At 40.9% G+C, this 17,298-nt stretch overlaps 1 protein-coding gene across 3 annotated transcripts in view; it reads left to right on the forward strand.

The window, feature by feature from the left end:
* The window catches only part of MBOAT1 (membrane bound O-acyltransferase domain containing 1), a 55,930-nt gene extending 39,414 nt beyond the window's left edge, over window positions 1-16,516 (forward strand). For 2 of the 3 annotated variants that reach the window (XM_042049109.1, XM_042049111.1), the window contains 7 exons: window positions 2,584-2,767; window positions 4,384-4,576; window positions 7,279-7,382; window positions 10,137-10,201; window positions 11,524-11,656; window positions 12,798-12,949; window positions 14,681-16,516. In XM_042049109.1, the coding sequence (XP_041905043.1) occupies window positions 2,584-2,767; window positions 4,384-4,576; window positions 7,279-7,382; window positions 10,137-10,201; window positions 11,524-11,656; window positions 12,798-12,949; window positions 14,681-14,813 (964 nt within the window). In that variant the 3' untranslated portion in view covers window positions 14,814-16,516. The remainder of the gene's footprint in view (window positions 1-2,583; window positions 2,768-4,383; window positions 4,577-7,278; window positions 7,383-10,136; window positions 10,202-11,523; window positions 11,657-12,797; window positions 12,950-14,680) is intronic. The other variant, XM_042049112.1, reaches the window with a different exon arrangement.
* The last annotated feature ends 782 nt before the right edge of the window (window positions 16,517-17,298 follow it).

Genomic DNA, 17,298 nt, shown 5'->3' on the forward strand with positions numbered 1-17,298 from the left:
GTATTTATGTTGCTTTATTTTGTTGTTCTTTTTTTTTTTCCATTGCATTGTCAGGGACAACATAGTGGCCCGGCCATGAAAATGTTTCTTGCTGCTTTCCAGTCCATGATAGGCCAAAAGTCTCACCTGCTTTTTCTATTTGCTTGAGCAGTTTTGTTTTTGTAATGCTGCTCTCATTGCCCTCCTTACACAAACATACCTTCTCTCTTATATTTCTTATTTCTTCAATTCAGGACTTCTGCTTTTATCACCCTGCACTGGTCAGTAAAGCACTGAAGTACTTCACAATGTCTCATTGACTTAAATATATACTCCACATGCAATAAAACAAGTCTTTGCTGAATTAACTCTTAAATTCAGGCTAAGACTATACTATATGGACTTGTTGGCTGTTATCTTAATCTAATCTGCCATACGTTATTTTTCCAAGTATATACTCCTCCCATCAAGCAATCTACTGCATAGTAAAAATCCATTTTGCTTTGCCTTTGATACTTCAAGTGCTGCTTTTCTTTGCCATCATTTTTGAATGCTGGATTTTTTTTTTTGGGTCTCCCTCCATAATGGTAATACTCCTAGTTCTTCTGTTATGTAACTAGTCTTCTCATTTTTCATATGGAGAGGGCATCTCTTTGAGCACTACTTTTTTTCTAGTTTGTCCCTCAATACAAGTGCAACAGGGAGGTGAATTTGTTGGGGTTTTTTTGTTTTAAATGAAGAGTTAGTGTTACAGAATTACTCTTAGAACCGTAACTACTTTTACCATGACATGTTTGTTTAAGGGCAAGGGAATTGTTTCCTTTGTTTTCAAGGTAGAAGAATCAGCCATCAGAAAATCTGCCTGTGAAAGTAAGGGAGTCATTTCTTGAAAAGCAAAAATCTTGTAGGTAGCCTTGTATAACTCTGCTGTGACCCCATAGTGTCTATTTTTAAAGCTCACAGCATAATTTTTAACTGCACTTGGCCCTTAATTCTAGTCAAATTCTCACCAAACAGGCTTGGGTTTTTTTCTTGTACAGTAAATGAGTTCATAATAGAAAAGGAGATGCCAATAGCATAAGTATCAGTGGCAGACAAGTCATAACTGAAGACTTTTAAATCCCCTTTGGTAATACAGCCTTTTGTCTTCCCTCCTGTTCTTGGTCTGTTTTTGTTTCTCACTCATCCTCTGTACATTCCTTCGTGCATTGCTCATGTCTCCCCACCCAGCCATGTGCAGAATCCAAGTTGAAACTAATGACTTTATTTTTAATCTTACTGTAGAGCTAGGAAGCCCAAATCATGGACCTGATTTTGCAGGACAGAAAGATGACCCTTACCCCAAATTGTTTGCTGCATCTTTCTGTGAAAAGCTTTCACCAGAGAACATACCATTCAGGCATTAACATCTACAATAACCAGTAGGGTGAATGCAGAAAATCCTTGCTAATCTAACTGTTTATTCAAACTAATTCCACTTCAGAATAGGAGTAGGCAACAGAAAATGTTTAACTGTTGCTTAGTTTTTCTGCTAGAAATTTGTTTTAGTCTTAAAGAATTTTAAGTGTGTTTTGGTTTAAGCATGTCCATCTGTGTCTTGGGCAGGAGAGCCCTCAAGCACTGTGCCCAAGTTTGTGTTCTCATCTGAGAGCTCCTTGAATGGTGGCAATTAGGATGTTTGTAGAGAGCACTCAGTAATGCAGTGCAGAACACAGTGCACAGTTTGGATGTTGGCATTTTCTGCCACATAAAAACCCCAAGCCTAGCAATTTACAAATTACACTGGTGGTGAGAGGCCTTTACATCTTCCTTTTTCCATCCTACTGATCTGTAGCAAGGACAGTGGATCTTCTTCATTTTACATTCAATGTACAAACCCAGAAGGAACTGGTGGGATATACACTTGCAAAATGGAAAAAAATTAATGTGACAGACTTTCTTTGACTTTTGTCTTCAGCCGTCTTTCAATTAATGTGGTTTTTTTCCTCCTTAGTTCCTTTTCCTGTTCATGATGCAATACAGGCAATTACTTCCTTTATTTGAACAGCAGGACAGAGTGCTTCTTCATTCTCTTCCTGTATGTCTCACGTGACACTTCCCATTTTTCTCAAGGCTGGACTGAAGGGTGAGAGCTCCTCCCAGGACTGAGAGCCCTGGTTTTAGAGACTCCCTGCCCCGCAGTTTGTATAACAAGGCAGAATGGTCCGTGACATCTTGGACAGATGTCCAAAACCAATTACCAGCTTCTCACTCCTGGTACTTCTGACCTGTCCAAAATGGACAAATTTATTACTCTTTGTAGCTGAAAAGTTTCTAAGATTACAACTTTTCGAATCATTAGCATTGGTTCACCTGTAGCTTAAGCACTTCCATGTTACATTTGTTCTGACTGCCATCTACCAGACATCACCAGAATATGACAGGCTGTGTTTCATCTTCCCCAGAACAGATCTAGAGTGCTTTCAGCTGTGGTGAAAGGGATAGGAGAGAGGTGGGGACTGAGGCAGACAGTGCAACAAAAAACATTGGTGAAAGCCTTTGCTGTGTTTTACTTTGTTTTGGTTTTTTTTGTTTGTTCTGTTGTGTGTGGCTGATTTTTCACAGGTCAAGACCTTCTTTGCTGGAGTATTTAAGTTATCTCCTCAATTTTATGAGCATCATAGCAGGGCCTTGCAGCAATTACAAGGATTATATCGCCTTCATTGAAGGGAGGCATGTGCACATGAAACTGTTAGAAGTGAACTGGAAGCAGAAGGGTTATGACAGACTTCCTGATCCTTCTCCAACTGTAAGTTTTCAAATGACAAAGATTGATTGCAGAGGGCAGGAAAGTACAGCTTTGTACATGATTTTCATAATTAAAAGCTAAGAAGAAAAACCACTTTTGGGTTATCTTGCCCTCAGTTACGCTGAGTTTTCTCTGTGAGTGGCTGCTGTTTTTATCACAAGGTCGGGGTGAAGGGGCTAGTGTATTCCCCAAACAGGTTTGGCATGCAAAATGGGTCAGTTGTTAATGCATGTCCTTTGTGCAGCGATGGGAATGGTCTGCAGGTTCTGACAATGACAAGTTGAGGTTCAGCTCCAGGCAGAAAAGGAAATGACAGAAAAAACCAAAAAAGTCAAATCTCCCCTGTAGTGCAGGAGGTGTTAGAAGTACATGAATCACGGCTAAACACAAACTGTAGCCTGTCCAGGTGATTTACAAGAGTATCTCACACGCTTTAAGATGACTCAAGATACTTTTCACATACTTTTAACACTAATTTTGTTTTATATATTTAAAATACTACTCACAACCTTCTTATAAAATGGCCTTCTTGTAAAGCAGGATAAGGTATTATGAGATCCAGATTTCTCTCTCTTTCTGTTCTTAAGGTGACACTGAATGTGTAGCTTTGTGAATGTGTGCAGAATGTCTCCTCTGAAGTTGAGCATGTGCTTATGTATAATGATTCCTGTTGCACACAGTTGTCTTTCTACTGACTCTAGTGGTGTTACTTCTGATTTACATTAGTCTGACTGAGGTCAGAATAAGGCCTATATTGTGGAGGATGCAAGTCAGGAGAGAGTGTTAAAATCTGCATAAAAAACCAATTTCACATTACTTTATTCCAGAATTTGGAGAATATAAAAAAAGAGATCAAAAATCAAAAGTGTCAAAAAACCCATGGTTGTTTTAATAGTATATTGCATTTTTATTAGCCTTTTGAGAACAAGTCAATTTTTGTATGGTATCCAAGTGCCAGATTACTTTTTAATTATGACTGTATCAAGAAGGGTTTACTCATGGTGTGTATTTGCAAACAAGCTTTGAGCTGCTGCTGTGATTGTCCATAATGGTGTACAGGAAGCTTGGGAGCTGGAACAGAAAATGCTGGGGCAGATCACATACCCTGTATCAGCGGTACAATTGTGCTGGACAATATGACACTTTTTGGAGAAGTGATTTTTAGCAAGACCTCTGGGTGGTAGGTAGCTGGGTAGTAAGTCCTGCTGTTGCACTGAATATCAATGCTTTTGGCTTCCAGGAGGAACTCAGTCCTTAGTTCCAGGAGATGACAGTAAAAATAGAGATGATTTCTGCTTTCCACTGTAGGGCTTGTTTGTTTCCTTTCTCATTTTAGAATCTCCGCACACTGATGTGGAGTCTGCCATGAAGTTCATCACTGATTTTGACTTGTCGTTGTCCTTCCTATCTATAGGTAGTTCAGTAAACCAAACTAAACTAAAGCTGTGACTCTGGCCTTTTCTTGGTCACCTCTTCTAAATTAATTAGTATCAACTTTGTCACCAGTAACTTTAATGATTCTTGAAGCCCATTGTTTGTGTATGTCATGAGCGCTGCCTTGTTCTTCCCCTTAAGCAAACGTTTCTAATGAATGTTTCATTGTTTGTGTTTTTCAGGGAGCAGTGATGTACAAGCTGTGTATCACACTAGTATCTCTCATTTTATTCTTGACGCTTACCAAGAACTTTCCTATGGCATATATTATTGATAACGAGTTTCTTGATAAAACTCCCTTCTTCTCAAGACTTGGTTACCTGTATGTTGTAACACAGGCAGCAAAACCAAAGTATTATTTTGCATGGACGTTGGGTAAGGCTGGCTACATCATGTACTTTTGTGTGTAGCAAATAAGTTCCTAAATGGGGGAGGGGACCTGAAATCCAGGGTTGGGGGGGAAATAAAATTGTCCCTAGACCTGGAGTTCTTGTGGGAGATATGTTCCTTTAGGCAGTGGACCCTGTGCTTGTTTGGGGGCTGATGCTAGGCTTTGCCTCTAAAGCACTGTGGGGTCCTGTATGCACCTTGGCTTTGAGCGGCCCAGAGAAGAGGTTGGAGAACCATGGGGAGCAAAGGAAATGTTAGGACCAAAACCTCTGCAAGGAAAAAGGAGAGGAGAAGGAAGAGGGCTCACTAAAGAGAGAAGCAGATTTTTTTAGGAGCCAGCTAGACTGGTGGTCAAAATAATCTTATTGCATTTTACCTTCTTCCTTTTACAAGTCACCTTTCATATCTGTGTGTGAGGAGTCAAGTCCTTTAGGCAAGGCTGAAAATATCCTGGATTTTTTTGCTGGTATTACAAGACATTATGTGTAGGGGAGATCCTGGAAGTCCAGCAAGCAATGCATATACCTGAAGCTGAGCAGGGTGTCACTGAGATGGGATGGAAATAGCCAGGGAGATTCATTGCAAGGCTGTGATTAAACTGCTGGGAATAAAACTGTCAGATCCAGGGAAAGCAGCCAGGACTGGCATGTGTGGGATGGGAAAGGCTTTGAGATAAAGAATGGCTTGCTCAAAACTTATTTTTGTGGGATCCAGTTTTAAATTGTTGCCTCTGTTTTTTCTGGCATTATAGTTAACTGGAAGTCCATTATTAAAGAGATAACCTGAATTTGCATTTGTGACAAGACCAAGCTGTAGAGGCTGTAGAAATGTTTTACAAATGAGGCGTTTGGGGAAAAGTATGCACTGCATAGTGGAGGGTGAGGCCTCCTCTGTTCACATCCCAAACACAGGCTGCAGAACAGCAGGCACTTTATCCTTTCCCAGTTTTGCTCCCGGTGGCATGGCCCAGAGCATTACAAAAGCGCCTGCTGAAACGGCCGATAAATGCTTCCTGTCCCCAGGACAGGACAGGCACACTATTGTGTGGGAGCTGCACTGGGATTCCTCCAGATCCATGGAAAGAAAGTTCAGCTTCTTGCTGCATTAACGGTAGTCCTGGGAACACGACTGCAAACCTAGCTCCGAGCTGTCAGTGAAACCACTTTGGGTCTCAGTGCCTCCCTCCAAGGAGCTGTGAAAGCCATACACAGCCAGAGCTGTTCAAATCTGCAGGGAATTGAAGCCCTGTGGAGCTTGTGGAGATTTGGGTTTTATGAGCAGTTTGAGGGTGCACAGTTGTGATCTTTCTGTGCTTCACACCTGCTCTGCAGACAGCAGCCCGGGAAGAAAAAGGCCAAGGGGTTTGCTATATAATTATTGCTCATCCCATGATTCCTGGTTTCTTGTTTTTGGCAAAGAAACACCAGTTAGTTGGTCCCTGCAACCGTTGGAGCAAGGAGGAGCAAGTCCAGGAGTCCACTGCTCTGGGGTGATGGTTGTGCACAGCTCCACTCTCTGAGATTGGGCAGGATCCTGTGGGCCAACTTCAGGCAGGGTTATTTTTTATTGTTTGGGGGTTTTTTAATCAGGGAGAGAATTAAAAACATGGAGAGCATTCTTTCCATCAGTAAAATCTTTCTCATTTAGGAAAGTGGAAAACAAAACAGAAAGTTTCAGGTTAGAGGAGGTTGCTCATTTGTTTATTTATTTATTGTTAGTCTTGTTGCTTATAATTAGGTTCCCTCCCTAGTTTTGTGCATTAGGGCTTCTCCATGAGCTTGTGCCTGTACTCACAGCATTTACAAAGTAAAATCAGTTTTCATTCTTGGGGAAGAAATGCCAACCTTTTTAAAGCATAAACCAGGCTTGTATTTTGTAAATGACCCAGAAGGAAAACCCTTACCTGTATTTGCACTTCCCTATTTCTTCCGATGATCCTCAGTGTTGGCTGCAACTAGTGATCCAGAGACAATAATGAATCCTCCTTTCTGTTTTCTTGGTACTTCAATAAGGTATTTTTAACAGGGGCACACTGAAATCAGAATCTTGAGACCCAGTGATGAGGTGACTCCCAGGCATTCTGAGAGGGGAGGTGTGTAATGCCTACTGTTATCCAAGCTTTTACTTGCTTTAAAGTAGCCAAGTGTGTAACTGAAGTTACTCAGTATTTTTTTCATAGACATGGTGAGGCACTTTAGTGAGACACTCAGAAACAGGCTTAGCAAAAGGCTTTGTCTGCAGAATTCTGAATGACAGTCTTAATTAACACAGCCATGTTGGAACCCTTAATAGAAATAGTAAACATATCTTTGAGATACTAAGTTTTTTTTGAATTCTAGAAAATGCTGTGACATCCAGGTGCCCTTTTGAGGAAAATGCTCTTTCATTTTATGGCAATATCTATCTCAGATGAATAATAAAGGCCAAATGATAGGAAAAGTGATTTCTAGTCATTGTAATTTTATTATTTTATTTCTTCTGCACAAGGAGTTAGTCTTTCCTCTTGCGGAAATGACTCGTGTAGCCTTACAGTAACGCCCCTTTGTAAGGAAGCAGCTTCTCCTAGAAAGAGAGGTTGCTAAATCCTACAAAGCTGGTTTGAATGTTTGTTTAGTGCCATACTGACTTGTAAGAAAAATGTCTCTTCCAGCAGTCTGATTTTGACCTGTTTTGCTTTGACTTTGCAGCAGATGCAGTCAACAATGCAGCTGGTTATGGATTCAGTGGAGTTGATGAGAGAGGCACTTTCCGCTGGGACCTGTTGTCCAATTTGAATATCTGGAACATTGAGGTGAGATAAAGGAGTGGCTGCATTGGCATAATTATACAGAAATGAGCATGATAATGGGTAGAGGCTTTACTGAAAGGAAAATAAATCTATGCTACCAGGCTGCTCCTCTTTAGCATGAAGACGTTTTGTATTTTATCTGTTGGACAGATAAAATGCATCTGTCTCACAGGCTTCCTCACGCTCTGTATTCAGGTTGTATTTCTAAACAGTTTAGTGAGAGCTAATAAATAATTACATCAGATATCTAATAAATGAGCAGTCAATTACTGTAGATCGTGGCTGAGCTCAGTGGGTCAGTAAATTGTTCACAGCTATGATTCTTCACCATCTGTGGTGTATTCTGTTTATTTACTTCTAACAATCTTTCACTTTTGTAGCTCAGTTGAGATGAGTGGTGGTAGTGAAAGAGGCTGCCATGAGTCGCACAGACACGTGCAAGGGCTGAACTGCCTCTTGTACTTGAAGAAAAGTGAGGGTAGGAGACATAACAGGTACAAAGCAAGCAACCTGAATGGGCGCTGACAGGGGCACACAGAACTTAGATGGGTGCTGATCTAGAGCACCATGTAGCAAGCCAGACTTTCTCAAAACATCTGTCACTCCTTCCTTGTGACTGCAGTATACTTTTAAGATCCATAAACCTTTTGAAAACTATTCATGTTTGTGTCTTTAATGCGAAAGATGGCCAATATAATTTGTTTGCCCTCAAGAATATTTTGTGAATGCCAGTGAGATGTGAAAATATTTATATGTCTGAGGCTGCTTTCTAAAGGTTTCTTTAGAAATAGAGGAGCTTCCCTCTGTAATTCTCTAGTTATGATTTTAAAAGTAATCACAGATGAAAATAAGTTGACTGCTTTATTGCTGAACAATCTGTGACTAAGTGAATGTGCTGTAATAGCTCTTCTCAAAAATGAAAGAGCCCCTGTAATTCTTCATTGAAGATGCCAAAATTGGAAGTATCATTATACATTCCCTGTTTTTCAACATTCTTTCTCTTTTTCCTTTTTACTCATAATTAATCTTCAGTGTACATCTCTCCTTGATGAGTACGGATACACAGCCCAGAAATCCTTTACAATTTTTGATGACAGCAGCACCCTACATACCACTCTGAGATCTTGAATCTATATCTGATTCAGTTATGGGGCAGGAGATGATTCTTACTTGGGCTGAGGGAACTTCTGTTTGAAGAAGTAAAGTAAAATGCAGGCAGTGCTCTTTAGTCAAGCCAAATGAAGGAAACAGGAGCCTTTGCTCCTCTCTACCCACAGAACTGATGGCCTCTCAAAGCTTACTTCCTTTACTGGTCACATGGGCAACAGGGATCAGAAATTGTTTCCAAGAGCATAAAATAGAGTGCTGTCTGATTTGATCATGCGTGCAATGAGAAAGAGAGGCTACAGAGACCATGCCTTTGGATAAGCCTTGAACCATCACTTTATGTGCCAGCAGCAATGCTGGGAGTTTAAGTGTGATTGTACAGATACAGTCTGTATGTTCAGCAGGTATAGCCACCTGCATGTGTGAATTTACATCAGAGTTGTGAACTTGAGTGCTAAATGTGACTGTCTGATCTGTAGTAAAGATAAGCACATGGAAGGAGTTGTGCGGGCCTTAAAACGTGACAGGGGCTAAGCACAAGTGGGGGACTTGAAAGCCTTGGCAGCCAGCTTGTTTTGACAGCCAGCAACTACCTCCTCTCTTGGTAATGTAACAGGGGAACTTAAAGGAGGCCAAAAGAGAGTGACAATATTAGTTGGAAGAGAAATAGTATTTTTCTTGGCTTCTCTTGGTGCAGTAATGCAATTAAAATGTGGTGGTGCTGCACTGGGAATTGCTAATCATTTTAACTCCTTAAACGCAGAAGATTAAATGCTAGCTTTAAGGATTCTGTATGGAACTTCAAAGATATGTGCACATTCCCCTTGGAAACCTTTGCCCTTAATCCATTTCTTCAGTGTGCCCTTGCCTTCAGCTGATACAGCAAAATAGTGTGGTGCCACTGAATCGTGTCCCCGCTTGGCGAGGGTGTCCTTGGAGGTTTCTGCCAGCAGGTGAGGAACCAAGGTGGACTTGGGAGGTGAAGTTGATCAGCAGTAGGGGAACCAATGCTGAACAGCAGAGTCCATCAGTCCCCTAAAGCTGAGGGAACTCAGAGGAGATATGGGTGGTTCTCTCAGGATCCTGGAGTCTACTCTGGTTTCTCAAGCTTAGCAGTGAGCTGAGAATTGGCTTCTAAATTTAATCCTAATTTTTTTTTGCCCATGTTTTTCAGTCTTCCCCCTTCCTTCTCCAAATAGTAATAATAATAATAACAATAATAATAATAACAACAAATGTCTTTTTTTTGTAATAACACTTTGTTTTAGTAGTACTGTAGGGGAGTCCAGATTGCATAATGGGTGGCAAGCTATCTCTTCCAGAAATAAAGCTGTTTATGAACTGAAAGGAAGGCCAAGCATGAAAAACAAGAAAGCTGCTCGCATTTCCCATTTGAAAGTAACCAAACACTGTACTTAATTATATGAAACAAAGTGAGATTTTAGAGCAAGTGCCAAGTGTTAGTGGTGAGCCATCAGCCTAGTTAATGTCCCTCCCAAGTCATATTAGTGTAATGATAGATTGTGGCACAGTCTTCATAAAAGTTAGCTTCTAGAATTAATATTTTCCATGTACCTCCTCACTAATTTAAAATGCAAGTGGTGTTTTACAAGCTTCATTGCTAACATTTCATGTGAACTTCTTTCTTAGACTGCAACAAGTTTTAAAATGTACATTGAAAACTGGAACATTCAGACAGCTGCCTGGCTGAAACGGTAAGAGTAATGAAACAGTAACATGCTTGTGAGATCCAAAAGCTCTACATGGCCTGGAAAAACGCTGACTGGTGGCTCTCATAAATGTATAGCCTCTTGTTCTTTCTTTGTTTCCTGTGTCTGTAGCAGTTGGTGCAATACAAGGGTATTTGGTGCTGTAAAGTTTTATTGCTGCCAAGTGTAAAATGCTCCTATTTTATATATGAGCAGCAAAGTCATAAATGAACTGTTCAAATCTTCCATAATAGAAAGTAATAGCATTTTGTTTTATCCCTCTCTTTCCTGTATTGTCATGTTTCCCATGCAGAGGTGAGTCTTGCTGTGTCACTGGGATCTCAAAATTCAGTGAGAAATAAGGTCAAAATCATCAGAGCCCCGGTGTAGTCTGGTTTGGAGTTACCCAAAGATGCTTCCCACGGAGTCCTTGTTTAGGATATGGGGAAGAGACTTGTAGCACTGAGATGATCTGATTTTAACCTGTGACTGTTAAGGCACATATTATAAATACTAGCATATGTCCAAATTTTATAGATTGGACTGTGTCTCATTACTCATTTCACGTTCTGGCGTGATTAAAGCTCAACATACAGTCAACATGTGTCTGAAATGCAGGCTCAGATTTATTGTAGTTATTGTAGCTATAATGGTGTTAAATCTATACATCTTAAAAGTCAATGGCTACTGTTTTTCATTATTCAAATGATTCCTGGTAAGAAATGCATTATCTTGACTCGTTTCTTTGGAACACAGCATTTGATTTAAACTTCAGATTGCCAAATAGACTGGGTGTTGTTTTCTTGAACTGTTATCCTTGCATCTTGGGAGTAAGATTTTTGCTGCTAAAGTTAGCTGGAATCCCCTGTTTTGCAATCGTTTATGGCACTCCCTGTTGTTCCTAGCATCTGCCAGATAACTGTGCCTAAAAATAGCTCTGTTCACTGGAGTGAAGGGTGGGGTCACATCTCTTTGTCTTTCAACTTGCTCTTGATCTGTCATCAGAGTTTGGAAGGGTAATGTATGATTCCGGATAGAGATGTAAAGGTGAATGAAGTCTTGCCTGCCCTTTATTCCATTATTTATTTAAATGCCTTGAGCACCAGAAATATTTGTACAGGCACTCTTTGTATACTCATTTGCATATAAGCATGCTTCCTTATTCCATCTAAACCTCCATTTAAATGAAGGGAGAGTGCCTCATGCCCTAGTCTGTAACTGAGCCATGATAAGACTGCTGAGAACACAGAGTTAGACCTTAGAAACAGAAGGATTTCAAGTGCAGTGGCCATTGTTCAGCCTCTTCTGTTTTGTTTTCATTTTTGCAGTGTCTGCTATGACAGAGCTCCCTGGTACCCTACGGCTTTAACATTTATCCTGTCGGCCCTGTGGCATGGTATCTATCCTGGATATTATTTTACGTTTCTCACTGGAATCCTTATCACACTCGCAGCCAGAGCAGTATGTACCTTTCATTGTTCTCCTCTAAGGCCTGTGCTAGACACTATCCAGCTGTCAGCTGCACCCTCACATGGTCAAGCAGCTTGTCCCTGCTGTGAGCCCTCTTTCATGCCTTTGCAGGCTTGCTTTTGCTGAAACTGTGTTCTGTATTGATGCTAATTGCAAAGTACCCAGCAGTTAGAACCAGCACCAATTCTGGACGTGATGCACTGCTGTCCCTGGCTGTCAGAGGAAATGCTGATTGAGGATACACAGTTAGGAGTGCCACCAGCTATGTCCATGCAGTCAAATTAGCTTGGGATTCAAGGTCATGTTGGATTCCAGACTTCTGCTGGGTCATGTTGCCTGTATGCTGGCTTGTAATTAACTCTGGGCCCAGTCTTACACAAGAAGTTGCTGTGGGTTGAGCATTAGCCCAAACTTGAACTTGAACAATTTATGTGGATGCAAGTGATGCAGTAAAATGATCTCTGTGTTTATGGGCCTTATTTTGTGTAGAGTCACCAAAGACAGAACAGGGTTCATGTCTCAGTGTTGTTAAATTTATCACTGCTGATCTTTCAGGCTGAACCAGCCACTTGTGCAGGGCTGGGAAGCACCACTATTGTCTTTTGGAGTTTGACTATGGATCAATAACCAGGTCAATCTGAAAGGTGAATTAAACTAGTGACCATTATTAACCACTCTTGCTAGAGCAGGCTGCTGAACATGTGCTTTGCCTCTCATTTATGAGGATTTCACAGATGTGAAACTAACCTAAAATCTCTAGGGAACAGCACACACTTGTAGGTATAAGCATTTATTTGTCCATTTAAAGTAGCTTTGTTTTACTGCTGATAACCAGTCCTCCCAAAAAATAATGTGCCAGACACCCAGAATGAGACAGTCTGCTCCTCTGGTCATGACAGAGTAAACTGGGGGGCCACTTCTCTGTTTGCCACTGGTTGACTATGAGATCTTGAATATGCCAGTCCATACACTTCTGTATTCCTGCTCTCAGTGCTTTGTAACTGGTGAATAAACCTTCCTGTGATACTAATGCTGATGGTAAGCAGAGAGTCATGCACTGCAACGTGTCCGTGTGACTTTGCCTAAGAAATGAATTTATATAATTTTCTGTTAACTTTTCCCTGACCTGCAGATAAGAAACAACTGCAGACATTACTTCCTCTCGTCAGTGCCTCTGAAGATAGCCTACGACGTTGTTACCTGGGCAGTCACTCAGCTGGCTGTGTGCTACACTGTGGCACCCTTCGTTATGCTGGCTGTGGAGCCCACCATTAAGTTTTACAAGTAAGTCCTCTTCCCTTGGCTTTATTCTCCAGGGTGGCATAGACTTTTGTTAAATAACCCAAACCACATGGAAAGGCAGTTAGCGTTGCATCAAATTTGAAAGTTCAGACAGGATGTTTGCTAAAGTATAAGGGGTGATTTTTGTACTCCTGTAACGTAATGAGATTTTAACAATGCCAAGGCTGAGCACTTTGGTTGTTCTCATTCTGTGTCCTTACATGACCTGTCATATACTCAGTTTCCATTTGCAAAACAGCTCGTTCTCAACCATTAGCAGTAACCAAGGCTGAAGAGGTTAAGAATAACAAGAGCTGGCAGTAGGAAGGAGGTGCTGAGCAAAGACCAGGCTTCCAGCTACTGAATGCGTGTAACATTCAGTTACATTGCATTCAGGAGGTGTGATCGATCAGCAGGAGACGTGGAGGGCTCCTGGCAGAGCACTGCTCCTTGAAATGAGTATGCTTTTCATTGTGAAAGTTTGCTTCTTTTCTTACAAAGTGAGTACTTCCCCGGACTCCTTGAAAATAAGAAAACACTGGTGTTGCAGAGCACATTGAATGTGTTCTACTAAAACCAAGTTGAAATAGAGAAATTGAGAAAATAATAAGAAAAGGGAGACTGGAGTACATTGCCTTACTTTTCTTTCATTGTACTGTCAATAGAGAGTAATAGCTTTTGGTTCAAAAGAAAGACAATTCCCTCCTCCAACATAAAAGACACAAAACTGGTAGTCAAGATAGCTGCTGTCGGTTTGGAGTAGGTTCAATTTCGACACTTTCTATTCCCGTTTCTTAAAACATTTGATTTCAACACAGAAAACCTACCATGTAAAAGTTACTCCAAATCTTTCTTAGCTTCATTTCTTAATAATTTTGCCCTGGTGACTTTGAACATAGTTAACATTTAAACTTAGAGACTTGTAAGCAAGGAAATGTTATGCTTTTGGATTAGGGCGTGAATTTTTGGAGCACTTCACACCACAAGCAGTGGCTTAAGCACCTTACAAGGATATTAAGAGCTATGGTAAGAAGTATAAATGAGACCACAGAAATGTGCATTGCTATGTTTAACAGCTGGACGATACTGCTCCCAAATGTTGTCTTCCCCAAGCTGCCAGAACCTCATCTATTTGGTTTAAGTAATTTTTATTTCTCTTAAACCTTGTGTATACTGAGTTATTTGAAATAAAAATATTTGATGTTTAGAAACATACCAAATGCAGATATCTCTGAGCAGTTACCTTCAAAAATGCAAGCCTTCTGTAAACATCATTACCTGACCTTCTCCAGTTAAAAGCTGAGTGCTTTGATTTATTTCAGATCTCAGCACTTTGATTGAATTTTTTTCTTTCTGTCACTTTTAAAAATTTTTTTGAAGCATGAAGGGCATTTCTTCAGAATATAGCCCTGTATACTCTAACATTAAAAGAGAGATGGGCTGAATAAGTCTGGGGTTGAATTACATGGGTTTATTTGAGCTGTCAGACTTTGGATTCTAGGGTTTGCTGATGGTTTCCTTGACTCATTATCATCCACAGCAGCATTTTCATCCATGCCAGCAGACACCATATTCTGAGACTGTGTGAAATTCAAGGGTGTACTTTTGTGCTTTCTAGGTCAGGTTCGTAAATTCTGCATTCATCCCTTAGCACTAAATTCTGCATGTTGGGGCTGCACAATTCATGTTATTCCCAAGAAAAATATAATATTCTCTTTCTGCTTTTGTTCCCAGGTCTGTGTATTTTCACATGCACATTCTAAGCATCCTGGTGTTGCTCCTGTTACCAACCAGACCTCAAACCCACTCTGTAAGAAGAGCTCAGAATCAGGCCATGCTGAACTCTATTAAAAGCAAAGACAAATGATGCCTCCAAAGAAAACTGCCAGTGTTGGGAAATCAAACTGTTGTATTGTAAACAAACAAATAAGAAGAAAAATGGGTTGCAGGAGTATCGAAGTACAAGACAAGTGGCATTTCTGTTGGCTATCTTAAAATCTTACTAGAGAGGGCAGAGAAGAGCCTGAATGACTGTATTTCAAATTATTCCAGTTAATGGAGATTTTACAGGCAATGTTTACAGGCTCATGGGGCATTTCATTTTTATAATAAATATTTTTATGAAGTGTTTTTATATATTTAAACTTTTTCACAGAGAGGCATTTTTTCTCTTTTACAGAAATACACAACTATTAATCAACAAATAATCTTGTGATTAGAGGGAGGGACAGAAAGCAGCTACTAAAGAGTTGGACCAGCTTCCTGATAGCCTGGCGCTGTGGGCAGCTGGCAGGAGAGACTTTTCATCTCTTGGTTATGGAGAGAGATGGTGCAAGTAGAAGACAACAGGCATGGGGTTGCTCAAGGTGCTGGTGCTGACTCGTGCCCCAGCAGGGGGAAGGGGGAGCTGGGCTTTCCCTGGCAATCCCCGGAGCAGGGACTGCAGCCTGAGCTGGGCAGCAAAGGTACTTCACATCCTTCAGTGTAACACCTGCTGGTGATGAGGGCGAGACAAGTCCCTTGGGAATCGGCGTCTGGTAACTGACTAAGCCAAAATTTAAAGCCAAGTAAAAGAAAAACAAAAGGCAGAAGGGGGAACTCAATCTAGAGTAAAAGAAGGGACATACAGCCTGTGGTCTGTAGAGTTGTCCTTCTCTAATGACGCAGCTGGTGCTCATTGCTACATCAGCCTTACTTTGTAGTCTTAGAGTGACACAGCACTTCCTTTTTGGTATCAAAATAAGTGAGGAGCCATTCAGGGTTAGTGTTTTAAAGCTTGCAGTTATAGGTTAAATCTGAAATAGCTTTGTAGTGAATCAGACTGTTCTACTGAAAACCATCCCATCTTATGGAGGTGTTACATTCCAGCAGATAACACTAATAGGAAACCTGAACAGTAATTATCACAGTCATAATAAATCATTCTCTACAAAATATTGTGATGTGATATGATCACCACAAGAGTCAAGACTGAGTCCTTGTATGATCTTGACATCTGGCTTAACTGTTGATGCAAGTTTCCCTGCTTGTAAAGTCTTTGACTTACAGGGATGTTTTGAGGCTTAATTCCTAAGTGCTTGTTGTGCATTGAGATAACCTGCTGCAAAATGCTCTGTCAGGGTTTTTTATTATCTTTTTTCTTAAATCCACTTACTCCAGTAAAGTAGACTGGTACCACACATCAAAACCAACTAAAACATTTTTTAAAAGTGCTTTCCAGGAATGTTTTTATCAGGATTTTATAGAAGCAGTTCCCTTGGTAAAGTATTGGTATTGCTTTATCAACATTTAACTAATGTGTGATTGAGCAAAGAATCTGCTGTTTACTGCGTTCTGATTTTTGTGTCAGATTAAAATTTTGCAGAATCCTAATGTTTTGAGAAAAAACAAATCAATGAACCGACAGAAGTTCCAAAAAAAGTGATTTTTTTTCTCTTGGTGGGGCATTTTTGTCCTGTGACCACATCATGATTTAGAGCATAGTTCATGGAAGAGTTTATTTGCTAATTTATTCTAAAGGGCAAGATGGGATTAAAAGATTGATCTGAATAAACAATTTGCTTTGTGTCACTGCCTGGCATTATTGATCACTGACGTCTAATGTGAAAATGGGTGAGTGGGTGGGTGAAATCTCTCATGCTTGTGAGGGAAGATGTTCAGGTCTGCTGGATTTTGCACAGCAGCTGAGCTTTCCATCCTGCTCCTGCTGAAACAGAGACAAGGTGACCCCTGTCTGTTTTTGTGGCAGCTTTGCCCTTACATGTGCCGGTCCTCATGCGTGTGTTCTTCTTGTGGTACCAGGCTCAGTGGCATCTTAGGCGTCTAATGTTTCCCTTGAGGTCTGGCTGTGCCATCCTTGTTTCCTGTGTGAGGGAGCCAGGGTGCATTCCCAGAAAGGGATGGGGACTTGGGTGCTACTGGCCCTGGAATCCTGTGGGCTGAAGCCAGCCTGCGATTGCCTCCCAGACATGAAAGAATCAGTGTGAGCTCTGGCAGAGCCAGCAAAATTCATATCAACTCTGGGCTTCGGCAAAACTGTGGAAGGTAAATGTGCACAGCAGGTTGGCCTTAGCACCTGCTTTGGAAAATAAGTGCTCTCAAAGGGGCTTGTGGGTGTGTACCTGCTGCTCTGTGCCCTGAGATCTGCCTGCACGGCTTGTGCCCTGCTCTGCAGTCCTTCCTGAGCTGTGTATGTTCAAGAGAGGCCACGTATGATCAGTGGGGTTTCTCTCCTAGTGTTTCCCCAAGCAAAACTTGCTTATAGGTAATGCCAATGAGTTATGTTGTAGTTTCAGCTCCTATAATGGCAAGGCTAGCGAGCAAACTCTTACTCTGCTGTCATGTTGTCTTCT

The sequence above is a fragment of the Corvus kubaryi genome, unplaced genomic scaffold (genome assembly GCF_017639235.1).
Source record: "Corvus kubaryi isolate FWS band 111438036 unplaced genomic scaffold, C.kubaryi_AGA036_p1.0 69, whole genome shotgun sequence".
Lineage (NCBI taxonomy): Eukaryota > Metazoa > Chordata > Aves > Passeriformes > Corvidae > Corvus > Corvus kubaryi.